Source organism: Eubalaena glacialis, chromosome 11 (genome assembly GCF_028564815.1).
Source record: "Eubalaena glacialis isolate mEubGla1 chromosome 11, mEubGla1.1.hap2.+ XY, whole genome shotgun sequence".
NCBI lineage: Eukaryota > Metazoa > Chordata > Mammalia > Artiodactyla > Balaenidae > Eubalaena > Eubalaena glacialis.
The window spans coordinates 113918935-113931920 of NC_083726.1; the positions used below are offsets into that span (position 1 = coordinate 113918935).

General features: G+C 60.4%; 1 protein-coding gene across 1 annotated transcript in view; it reads right to left on the bottom strand.

Annotated features, from left to right (window-relative positions):
- Positions 1-5484: 5484 nt before the first annotated feature.
- Positions 5485-12986, bottom strand: part of TEAD4 (TEA domain transcription factor 4) — a 77058-nt gene continuing 69556 nt past the window's right edge. Inside the window, exons 13-15 of the mRNA XM_061206695.1 lie at positions 6871-7011; positions 5892-6044; positions 5485-5779 (exon numbers count right to left, since the gene is read on the bottom strand). Of these exons, the coding sequence (XP_061062678.1) occupies positions 5666-5779; positions 5892-6044; positions 6871-7011 (408 nt within the window). The 3' untranslated portion in view covers positions 5485-5665. The remainder of the gene's footprint in view (positions 5780-5891; positions 6045-6870; positions 7012-12986) is intronic.

The window sequence follows — 12986 nt, forward strand, 5'->3', positions numbered from 1 at the left end:
TCACCAGCATCATAGCTTCTCAGCACCACGTGCTGGGACTCGTGGTGACAAAAGAGGAGCCATCTCTCACCCAGAGAAAAGGACTCCTCGATCCTCGGATGGGAGAATTCGGGCCCCCAAGGTGGAGCCGGGCCCCACACTCTCACCGCTGCCGGTACTCGGTCCTTCAACGTCACTCACGGCCCCGCTTGCACAGACTCACCAGCCCCCGTCCGCGGGTGACCTGGCTTCCTGGATGGAGAGGAAGGGCCCCCGGGCGGAGGGCAGGTGCTGACACACGTGTCCCAGGTCCCGGGGGCAGCGCTGCTCAGGTGAACTGGTAAAGTGGGTTTGGGCCCATCAGTCCGCTGCAACTTGCGGTTCTGATTCTGGCTGGCCAGTGCCGTGGGCCCACTCACTGCCGGGTCAAGGGCTAAAATCAAGTTCCTAGGAGGCCAAAGCAGGGACCACATCCTGCCAGACGCGGCCTGGACCTCCTGCTTTGGTGGCTCTTCAGATCCAGGGGGCTTGAGTCCAGTTGTTGCTTATTAAGCACCTAACACTCTGCGTCTGAAACTGCGGCGCTCACGGGACCCGGAGGCTCGCAGGAGGTGGGAGGCGATTGACTGGCTTGGATGGCAGCCAAGGCACGTCCTCCCGAGGGCTCGGACCGGCTGGAACGTCACCCCGAGTGCGGCCCCTTCTCTTGCTCTCTCGGGAGGGGCCGTCAGCGGGTGCGCGGCCCCTGGCTGGTCCAGATTGGATGGCTCTGCAGCGGCGGCTGTTTTGTGCTCTATCAACAGCGCCCGGGACTCCTTCATTTCCATACAAAGAAATCACTCACACAAAGGCCTTTGTGTGTGGAGCAGACTTTACTGAAGATTTGGAGACAAAGTGGGTTTACATAGCAAAATACAAAAAACTTAAAGTTGAATATCAGACATCCATGAGCTCAAAGACACGGTTTTCTCCCGCTGGGCTCCAGCCTTCCGCGAAGGTGCGCGCCCACTACACCCATCCTGTCTCAGAAAGTGACACAAAAACCAAATTCTGGACAGTTTCTTATTCAGAGTGTCTTGGCCCTCCCTTTCGAGAGTTATTTTCTCAATGAAGAACACCTGCTCCCCCGTTTCTGACCCCAAAGTGAGGAGGAAAGTCTGCCCGACCAGGAGCCCCGAGGCCTCCTCTCTGCCCCTTGAGGGGCATCGGAGCAGAGCTTTTGTCTCTCTAATGATGAGTGAGTGTGTGTGTACGTCTGTGTGTGTGTCTACGTGGTGAGTGTATGCGTGTGTAGGTGTGTGGTATACGCATGTCTGTGTACGTGATGAGTGTATGAATGTGAGTGTATGTGTAAGCGTGTGTATGTGTATACACTGTGTGTGTAGGTATGTGTGGTGCGTGTGTATGTATGAGTGTGTGTACAGTGAGTAGGTATGTGTATGTGGTGAGTGTATGAGTGTGTGTAGGTGTATACAGCGCGTAGGGGTGTGTGTGTGTGTCTAAGTGTGTGTGCATGCAGCGTGTGTGAGTGCTGTGTGAACGTGTGAGCGTCTGTGGACGGGGTGGGACGGCCCTCTTCGCCCGAGTCGCTGCCCCGCTGCGCCCCGCGGGCCAGGTGTGGGCCTGCCCCCTCACAGGTGTGGGCCCGCCCCCTCACAGGTGGGGACCTGCCCCCTCACAGGTGTGGCCTGCCCCCTCACAGGTGTGGACCTGCCCCCTCACAGGTGCGGTCACCTTCTTCCTCCCCACAGTCAGCCCACTTTATTCCCATTTCACAAACGAGGTTATAAAGGTTCCCGGAGGGTAAGTCACTCGCCCAAGGTCACACGACTTGTAAGAAGCCAACTCAGCCCTGGAGCAGCCTGGCTCCGGGGCGTCCGTTCTCAAGAACAACTTATCCAGAGTTACCTTCTCGTTTCCTGTCTTGACCGACATGGCAGTAATGTGAGCAGGGGTCAAACGCGGTGACCTCTGGGATGACCGGGAAAAATCAAGCCCGCCCCCGCTCCAGCTCGAGTCCCTCCTCCAGGCAGGTGCAGCCCAGGTGTGCACTGGTGGCCCAGTCCCGGTGGGGCTCCCTGCTGTCGCCACCCCTGCTAACAAGGGACACCCGCCCCCTGCTCCACTGCCCACTGCCCCCTGAGCCCCGTGGGCAGGCCAGGGAGCAGGTGCCCCAACCTCACACACACAGCCCCGCGCTCCTCACGCCCGGCTCCAGTCCCAAAAGGGCAGAGCCGCGTCACACACGCCTCCCAAACTCCTGCTGCATTCAGAAGATCACCCCACTCTATGGAAGGTCACTGGTGGTCACTGGGGCACTGTCTGCTGGGTCATCGGACCCCACGGTCAGGCACCCATCCCGTTTCCACGTCCCCGCCTGCTGACTCCTGATGGTGTCAGCAGAGTCCTATCCCGCAGGCTCGGGGACACCCACTCATCACCCCCTCCCAGGCCCAAAAGGCACGGGTCACGCACCTTGCACACGGGCACCCTTCAGATGTTCATCAGGCACCTGCTGTGATCCAGACGTGGGTTCAGATTACAGAAAGTGACAGAGCAGGGCACCTACAGTCTCCCCACCCAGATGCTGAGTCCAGGGGGCGAGACAGACTCGGAAACAATGACGTGCACTGCTCTGTGGTCCACGGCCACCCAGTGCTGTTTCCCAAAAATCAGACCCAACAGTCTTACTCCCTTGCTTAAAATACTTCCAGGACCTCCCATCACACGGAGAAAAAGCCAAAGCCCTTCCCGAGCACGCGGGCAGGGCCTGGGCCGGATCTGGGCCTGCGTCTCTGGGTTCCTGATGTGGCTTTCCTCGCTGTCCCCGGGACACGCGTCACGCCCGCCCCCCAGGCCTCGGCCTCGGCGCACCCATCAGTCTGCACGTCCTTCACCCGCTCGCTTTGTCTTCCCTCCTCAGTAAAACGCAAGCTCCCAGGGACCCCGTCTGTCTCGGCCATCAGTACGTCCCGCGCCTGGCACGAAGCAGAAGTTAAATAAACGTGTGCTAAGCGAGTGAATAAATGCGTTCAGACTCCAAGCAAGTTAGCCGGCCTCTCCAGACCCCACTTTCCTCATCTTTAAAATGGGGAGAGCACAGCACCCCCGGGTGAGGATGGAAGAGGTGACACAGGCCCTGTGTCCAGGGACGCGTGGCAGGTGCTCTGACGGGTTGTGAATGGAACGCTTCCGCCACGCCAGGACAGGAGCGACCGGCCCTTCTGCGGGAGAAGACGTGGCTCCGCGCTGGCTCTTGAAGAATGAGTGACAGTTCTCCAGGGCCTGCTAGCCAGGGGACATGCGGTGCCAGGGCTGAAAGGCGGGGAGGGGCGCAGAGGGGTGTCAGATGAGGCTGCAGGAGAGGCGGGGCCAGGTCGTGGTCTGCACGACACCGTGGGGAGAGGCGCCTGTATCTGTGTCCTCCGTGGCTGACCGGTTTGGACTTTCCAGCTCTAAGTAGGTCACTGTCTCTTAGGCTACTGAGGTCAGTTCCTAAAGAGAAGGGAAGACTCACAGCCAACACGTGGCCCCGACGGCTGCACTGGCAGCCCTCACCCACAATGCAAAACGAGGGGCCTAGTTTGTGCATCCGTCCCAGGGCCCAGAGGCTGCTCACACACGCTTCTCAAGCCCTTGCTGGAAGGTTTAGTCGTGCTGGGAGGGCAGGCGTCACGAGCTCCCCTTATGCTGACAGCCCCGGAAACAGGGGCTGGGAGGGGGAAGGGTGGGAGAGCCTTACCAGACACTAACCAGAGGAGGACGTGTGAGTGCTTCTCAGGGACCCCAAGGCCCCCTCCACATCACATCATCTGTAAGTGAGAGCCGGGTCCCCGCACGCAGGAGGGTCACACAACTTGGCATGGAGCCTAGCAGCCGTCCACAGGCTGCTTATCTAGACATTGCCCCTCTTTCAAGGGGCAGCCCCTCTCAATTTCCCCCTCTTCCCCAAACCTTCCACGCCCTGCCCCCTCCCACCTCTGAACTCGAGTTGCTCTGAGGACCGCTCACCCCACTTAAAGAGTTTTCTAAGCTGACTTCTCAGACTGAAAGGAGTCAGATGCTATGAATAATAACACATAGGTATTGAACACACTTGTGCGCTCGGCACGGTGCTAGGCACTCTGCATACACGAGGTAGGTACTGTTGTTATACCCATTTTACAGACGGGGAAACTGAGGCACAGTGAAATTAGGTAACTTGCCCCAAGGCCACACAGCTAGTCTGTAGCTGAGCACCAGGATTGCAATCCTAGCAGCTTGACTCCAGAGCCCTCGCTCCTAACTGCTCCGTAACACCTCCTCAACGTCGTCTTACTCGCCTCTTATCCCCATACATCTCCCTGAGTGCTGGGCACACACAACACCTGCAGGTTGAATCTTGTTCCTCTTCGGCTCCAGGCTCCTGGAATTGTGGTTCCCCACTAGAGGTGATACCAAATGGCCGCTAGATGGCAGCAAAGAGCCGGGCCCCGAGCGCCCCGAGGGCAGGGATAAGGGGATGATAATAATGTTTACTGTATTCAGTGCATCTTGCACCAGGCCCTTTACCGACAAGATCTTTCCTCCTCACTAAGCCCATCCCCCTTTACAGGGAGGAAGGACACTCACGCTGAGACAGCTCGGGCAGCAGGGCACACGAGGACTGAGGCCCGTTCCCAGGAGCAACAGACCAGGGAAATCACTCGGTGGGTCTCCTCCAGGCCCAGGGGGGAGGGGGGCACAGAACCTGACCTTTAGGTAGGGAGTGGACTTAGGGAGGGCGTGGACAGCCTGGGCTGCTCCAAGGCGCACCCGGCAGGCTTCTTGGCTGGGAGGGGTTTGCGGTGAGACTCACAGACCATCCAGACTGGGTGGTCTCAGAAACCACTGGTCCACCACAGACCTCTGACCAACTGTCTTGGCCTTCACCACCACAGAGGAGGCCACGTGACTCCGGCCTCACCACCCACACTCAAAAGCTGGCTGCACCACTGCACTCCCACCCTCACTGTCTCGGGCTCCCCTGACCTGGGACCCACCCCCCCCCCAAGGCAGCCAGTGTGGCCACGGAGCCCATGCCTGGAGATGGATGAAAACTACCTAAAGAGCTCTGACCGCATCCACTTCCAACCTCCTGAGAGTTCAGTCACCTCCACACCCGAAACCCACCCCCCGGGACTGGGCCGGGCCTCCCTGTCGGCTGTCCTGGGGCAGCAGCAGCAGAGGTGGCCAGGGCGGATGCATCCATCACTCCCAGGTGGCCAAGGTGCCCACACAGGACGCACAGGCCGAGGACCCACGCCCGCCCTCAGGCCTCCCAGCGTGGCCGGCAGCGGGGGGGCAGCGGCTCCAGTGCAGCGCAGCGGCTGTCCCATCTTGAGCTTCAGCATCTGGACGTTCCTGGCTGAGTCCACTGGGGCCTTGGCTTCAGGACCGCACCCCGGGGCTGCTTCCGGCCTGTTTCCCAGCCAGCCCCCTGCTCCCTCAGCCCCTCCCGAGGCTCACACAGCCAGATGGGGCCTCTGAAGATGCACAGATCTTGGGTTTATTGGGCTTAGGCACTGCGGGTTCAGGCAGTTTGTTCCTGGGTAGAAGAGTCATGACCTCAACTCTCTTGGCGCTTTGGGGGGGGCTGCCCCCGCGGGTCCCCTCCCCACGTCCCTGCACACACGATGTCTTGCCCCCCTCCCTGCTCCCTGGTCTCTTATTCCTTCACCAGCCGGTAGATGTGGTGCTGAGCCCCGTGCTCACTGGCCGACACCTCGAAGACGTACGCGACGCACAGCAGGGTCTCCTGCGTGTCTCTGTTGGTGACCACCTGCAGGGGTGAGGGGAGGAGGGCGTCGGGGCCCAGGAGACAGCATGCCGTCTTCTCTGCCCAGCGCCCACTCTCAGCCCCCACCCCTGCACACACCCCTGCGCGCACACACCTGCAGGATGGTGAAGTTCTCCAGCACGCTGTTCATCATATACTTCTCGGGCAGGTGCTTCAGCTTGTGGATGAAGTTTATCATGTACTCGCAGAGTGGCGAGCGGTGGATGCGGTAGGAGTAGTGGCCGTTCTCGTAGCGCGCGTACTCGGTCTGCAGGGCCCAGGGACAGCGGGGCTTAGGAGGCCGCTGCCCACAGCCAGCCTGGCCAGCTCCGTGAGGAAGCTCCACAACCCGCTCGGCCTTGAGTGGGAAGGACGGGCAGAGCCCAGGGAGCCCTCGAGACAGAGCACCCCCCGCCCCCTGTGACCCGGACGCCGGGTATCGGAGGAAGGAGCTTAAAGACGTGGAGACGGGGACGGAATGACAGCTCAATCCCGGCCGCACATGGGGGATGGGCCACAGGGACCTTGTGGCCACGGAACCGTCACGTATGTGTAGCTACACGTCTGGGCACACACACACAGGCATGCACACAAATGAGTGCGTGTAAACGGACAGAATCTGAATCAGGTTGGTGGGCTACATCGGCGTCAAGAGCCAGGTTGCTAATGGTCCACTCTAGGTATGTAAGATGCTGCCATCGGGGGCACTAGGGAAGGGATTACCAATGCACGTGGGTCCACAACGATCTCAAAATTAAAATTTCACTGGAAATAACTAACTCGAAGAGCTTCTCAGAGACCGCTGCTGCCCGGACTCCACCCGAGGGGTCGTGGGTTAAGAGGTGTAGGGGAGCTCAGCTCTGGGGTGTTGGAACGGTTCCCCGCGACCTGACGGGCAACAGGTGAGACCCACCAGGATGGGGTGGGGGCAGGTGCTCTGCTTGTGTTGGACGTGAGGTGGGTTGTCAGTGATGAGGCACGGCAAGGGTCAGACTGCATTCATTCAGACATATCTGGGCACAGAGGTGAGAAGCCCGGGCCGCAGGGGCGCGACGGTCTGGCGCCCAGGCGGGCGAGCGGCGGTGCGTGCTCACCTCCACCTTCTCCACCACCTGCTTGCCAAAGGAGCAGACCTTGGTGGAGCAGGTGATGGTCATGTTCTCTGGACTCTCGTACTGGCTGGACACCCCGTAGAAGGAGCTGCCCTCATCCTCGATGTTGGTGTTGAGGTCTGCCTGGAGGGAGACAAGGGGAGACCAAGGAGGGGCGGTAACTCAGAGGGACCCTGTTGGGGGCGGCACCGAGGCCGCCTCTGGGGCCACAGCCCAGGCCCCAGGGCCAGGACGCCATCAGGGGGCTCAGAAAAAACGTGGACACAGGACCTCGGAAAGCTCCCCCGTCCATCCACACGCAGGCTTGGTGTAAAGTCAGGTCGTGTGCCCCAAACAATGGCAAGAACCTGGGCCTGCATCAGCTCCCGGCCCTGCTGCCCACGGGGTACCAACAGCCCAGCAGGCGGGGCCCCAAATCGGTCTTTAGAGCATTAGGGCCCTGCCGGTGTCCCTTCAGCAATGGCTCTGGGGGCTGGCCTCTCGCCATCTCTGGGGCACCGCGAGCCCAGCCACCCTTGACCTTCTGCATCTCTGTTCTGCCTCCGGACCAATCTCCCCAGCACCAGCCTCCTTCCGCTGGGCTCCTCTGCAATTGCTCTGAGAGCTCTGTGCACAACAGAAGTCTGGCTAGCACCCTCTCACCGAGTCCCTTTGCCAAAGGGAACACCCTCCCCAGCCTGGTGTGGGAGCCCCCGGTCCTCTGATTAGCTTCGTGCCTGAAGGCAGGGTCCAGGGCGCCTCCTGCTGCACGTTGGGGCGATTTGAAGTTGCCCCCCCAGGAAAGGCGGGTAATAAGACTCATGACTTCACACCCACTCCCTGCAAGGGGGGACAAGGCAGGACGGGGGCCTCAGTTTGATCTCAGTCTCCCCGACCGCAGGCCTTGCCCAAGGCCAGAGTGGATGAGTCACGGGCCCTGGGTCCTCAGGCTCCAACTCTGGTGCCCGTTCGGTGCCTCGGCGAAGCCCCCAACCATTGAGGGGTCCCCACCCCGGAACCTGGGCTCCACAGCCAATCACCCCATTTGAGTCAGGGTGCTAACAGAGCAGCTTCAGACTCAGAAGCAGTGTGCAAACAGATCGCAAAAGGCTTATTCTTAGGGGGAAGCCCCCATCCACACAACTCGTCCCAAATCACTGCCCAGCGGGACCCAGAGTGCAGCCCCACAAACGCAGGGGAGCTCCTGACCGCGATAAGGATTCTGACCCCAAGGACTCTTCTGCACAGTTACAGGGGGCCCCAGAACCCCAGGAAGTTTCCAGCACGATTCAGAGCCGGGCCCCGGGCTGCTCTGCCCCTGGCCATCAAAGTCGTTACTTTTCTCTCCTTTGGGGAAAGAAGTTTTCCAAGAGCAAGTACACTCTCTAGACTGGCAGGGGGCAACTGTCTGAGGCACGGTAGAAATACTACAGAGCCACACACCGTGTCGAGAGGGACCTGTATTTACTATTGTGAACTGACTACAACATAATGCTGAGCGGAAAGAAAGAAAAAAGCAGGTCATAAAGCAGAACAAGGATGTGTTACTTTTATGATGAAAATAAAGGCTGTTTCCATGTTGACCTAGATGGCATACATTTCAGTGTGCCCAGCAAGGGCTTTCATGGGGCCATTAGGAAGAAAGAAAAAAATGAATTACAGGGAATTCCCTGGCAGTCCAGTGGTTAGGACTCTGCACTTCCACTGCTGGGGGCCTGGGTTCAATCCCTGGTCGGGGAACAAAGATCCCGCAAGCTGCACGGCGTGGCCAGAAAAAAGAAAAAGAGAAAACTAAACTCCGAAATAAGCAGCAGTCTCCCCCCTCTGTGGTGGGCGTGGAGCAGGGCAGGGGGCGCCCAGGGGCCTGCGGAGGTGGGCCAGGCCTTCGGTGGGCTGGGAATTAACTGCCGCTGTGACGGGCTGTGCAGTTAAACCTGGCCCCTGGGACCAGCACCAGCTCTCTGTCTCCTGTTCTCTCTACTAAGTCACATGCTCCTCCTCGGACACCCAGTTTGTCGGACTTCCTCAAAAAGGCCTGGGGAACAGACAGTTTGTGTGTGCTTGAGATACAGAAGCGCAGGGCAGGAATGCGGACCGTGCCTGGAAAGGAGCTGGCAAGGAGTCCGGCTCTGGGGGAGGGCAGGCACCCGGATGAGGGGGCGAGGCCAGGACATGAACTGATGTCTCCCAGATGCGGCCACCGCCGTCCTCCTCCTGATTGATGCTATTCACGTACCACTCACCACACGCCCCACTCCACCCCTAACGGTTTCTTTCAAATCAACTCATTCTTATTCTAAGCAGTCACATCCGTGACATCAGGGATTCTGTTTCTCCTAATAGATATGAAAACAATCACCTAACTGTTAATGAAGAAATGTGAGTCCGTGCACTGTGCACCGGGCTCGGGCAGGGCTGGCACGGCCCCTCCAGGCTCTCCCCAGCGCACAAGGTAGCAGCTGCCCAGCACCCCGCGGGGATGGGACGTGCCCGTCACCACCCTGTGCTGGCAGGGCCTGGCCTTGCCCCTTCCAGATGGTAAGCACCCTCGAGGCGGGCACCAAGCTCTCCCAGGGCTCAGGCCCGGCACGCGGCATGCCTGCCACAGAGTGGCGCGTGGCTGTTGAACCTCTCGGCGGCTCTGGGTGAGGAGCGGTCCTGTGCTCACAAGGGGACCTCCACCTCCTGCACCCCTGGCAGTCCTCGGAGCCCCGCCCCGGCCCAAAGACACTCCAGGGGCTTCGGCATCGCCTCCCACTCGCCTGGTCCTTCCAATCAACTCCGTTGCCCGTTTATCCTGCCTGGCCCAGGATGGCCAGGACAGGGGGGGCCCAAAGAGGCTGCCGTGTTGTCTCTGCTCTCAAGGAGTGTGTGACCTGTTGGGGAGCAGGTCGGACAGGTGAGCTGGTGCTTGAGAGAGAGAGAGAGAGAGAAGGAGATGGGGTAGAGCTGAAAGTCTCAGACGTCTCATCTCTCTCGGACGTTGGCGGTCCAGCGTCTGCCGCAGAACCTCCCCTATGGCCCCACTGCTTGGTCCCGGGGGACGCCGGCCAGCGAAAAGCGCACACTCCACAGAACCTCACCATCCTCAGTGCCGTCCTAATTGCGACCCACCACCTCCTGCAGCCCCACCGCGTACCCCCAGTCTGAGCACCTCCGCGCACACGCTCAGCGTCTCTGCCTCCTCAGCCTGAGAGCAAAGCTGCCCCCACGCTACCCTGAGAGCGCCCCCGCCGCCCCCTGCCCTCCACCCTATTCATAGCTGCGGTGCAGTGGAAGCTCACAGGCTGGGCCTGGAACAGGTGCAGCGGATCGGGTGGCTGACAGATGAGCCGGGACAGCCGGGCCTGGGGGCCAGGGGGCTCAGATTCATTGTTATGGGCTGGTATGTGCCTGGGAGAAATGTCAGGGCCCTTCGACGGAGGAAGGTCTGGGGTACTGTCCTCCCTGCCTGGCCTCGGCCCAGCTCTGCCCGGCATTTCCAATCTGCAGACTGGAGTTCACGGCCATCGGTGTGTAAGAGTCCCCTCTCCCACTGCCTAAGGACAGAGGTGGCCTCTGCTGGTCTCACATGTCCTGGGGGAGTTGGGAGCTTCTCAGCCCCTGCATCTCACATCCACGGAGCACAGCCTGACACCCAGCCCCTCCTGCCCCCAATGCCACCGCCAGCTGGAACCTATGAGTCCCGGCGGACCGCAAGCCGACCACTTACTAGCCGTCCCCACCAAAGAGAACAGTACCATCGGCAGGAGGGGGACAGAAGGCCGCGCTGGGGCATCAAAGCCCTCCTGCCACTCCAAGCGGGCTCTGGCCCACTCCGCAGCCTGCGTGCCCGGGGCCTGGGGCCGGACAAGAAAACCACCAGGCTTTGGGGCGGGGCGAGGGGGGTGTGTGCGGCGACACTGTCCTCTCCCGGCAGCGTCCCTTCCTAACTGTGCGGTCAGTCTCACACCCGCTACAGGCCAGGGCGCAGGAGAGGAGGGTTCCAGACGGCTAGGGCGCCGGGGCTGCCTGGGAGGACCCCATGTCCCGTGGTTAGCAAGCAGGAGACCTTCCTCTCCCACATCCCAGGTCTGTCCTTCCCTGGCGCCTCTACCTCCCCCACACAGGAGGAGAGGAACCGGATGACGGCCAAGGTGCCCTGGCTGCCCACGTGCCCACCCTCCCACCCCCAGCTGACCCCACTCATCAGGGTCCTCAGACACAAGCCCCTCGCAGGCCCTCCGGGACAAAGTGCTGACTTTTCAGGTGGAGAAACAGGGCCCAGAGGAGCCCAGACTCCCTCGGAACACAGCTCTCCAGCTGGGCCCTCTGCTGCCTGCCTCGCTCTCCTGACACGCTGGGAGGGCTCACTGGTAGCCCACCCCCTCCCACACAGAGCAGGCGAGACCTGCTCTGATTCTCCCACTCGGAACGCAAGCTCCTATCGGGTCCGCACGGCACGGGCTGTGTGCGCAGCCCGTGGACGGAGCACAGAGGCCCGACGTGGAACCTGCCCAATCACGCTGCCCAGCACCACCGTCTCCACCTTCTCTCCTCCCCTCACCCCCACCTCCAGCCTCCCCAGAGTCAGAAGGAAGGAGAGGACCAGGGCCGCGAGCCAGGTAGGAGAAGGATCCTCTGGTCCTCCTCCCCACCTGCCAGCTCTGATCTCTAGGCAGGACACCCCGGCCCATCTCCTGGAAGGGAAGCCTGGGCTCTAGAAGACCCAAGAACCCCAAGTGCCCGGCTCGACACTGAATGCACAGCTGAGACTGCTCTCTCCCTGCCCCCACTAGCTGCCCTTCCTCAGGGGCTGGGGGCCCTTTTTTAGGCTATCCAGAGCCTTCTCCACCAGGAGCAGGGGGAACACGGGGCCGCGCGGGGGACCCCAGCCACCCGGCAAGGCAGGATGGTCTGGGGTGATGGTTCCGAGCACACTCCCAGAGCTAGGCTGGCTGGCTCTGATCCTGGTTCTGCCACTACGAACTGGGCTGCCCGGCACATCCTTTCACCTCTCTGTGCCTCACCTTCCCCTGTACGGAACGAGGCTGTCAGCTGTACCTCCCTTCAGAGGTGTGGCAAGGATGAAATGTGCTAGTACAAGTCAGGTTATGAACGGTGCCTGGGGTGACCTTCCGCCGACTGCCTTGACCTACCTCGGCGTGTGCATCACAAGAAGGACTACAGGAGCAAGGCTTGCCCAGGCTGTGGGTCTCAGAGCCAGACCCTTGCTTACTCCATGCCTCAGTCTCCCCATCTGTGAAATGGGGGCCTAGGATGGCTCTCATTTGGATGGTGGCTAGAAGAATACAGAATACTGTCACCAACTGAAAGAAGGCTGAAGCTGGTGAAAAGGGCCCCCAGTATGCTATCTGCCACGACCAGGGTGGTGTTCCCACACGCCTCCTGCCAGCCAGGCCTCCCTGGTCAGGGGTCACCTTAAATTGAACCCTCGGGGTAGCTGAGCCAAGGGCGTTCTTCCGAGTCAAGGCTGAGCCTGGACAGGCTTGGGGGGTGGGGGAAGGAGCGGGCGACAGAGGGCGTAGGCTCTCCTAAGGAAAGGCCAGGACCCTCCCTGGACACACAGCAGGAGGTGGGAGTTGCCACCGCTGGCCGGATGGTACCAGTGCTAGTCAGCTGCTGACAACCAAGCCACTTGGTTCCAACTCCCATGTTCAGGGCTGGAAGGGAGAAGAGGGAGAAGAAAAAGGGAAATGAGATGGTTTAAGCCCTTTCTGAGAAAAGGGAGCCTGGCATCCTGCCTCGTACATCAGACTCTAAAGCCAGCCTCTCCGCTGAGGCCCTAAGGAGGCTGAGGTCTCCTTCTCGGTCTGTATTGCAGCTGTCAGTCTGGATGGCTAATGCATCTAACCAAGCACAGCTCTGGCCATGCCCCATTCAACAACCTTCAAGGACTCCTCATTACCTAAACAAAGGGACGGTAAACATGTAGGAAATGCACACTACCCTCCCCTGCTGCACCCATGGCAGACATTACCAGTCAATCCAGGAAGGGCTCCCTCCAGATCTTCCTCAACCCAGCACTCCAAACAAATGCTACCGATCCATTAGCAGTGGCCCTCGTGGACCTCTGGGTAAAATGGGAGACTGACCGTACAAGTTCACATTTCCCCATC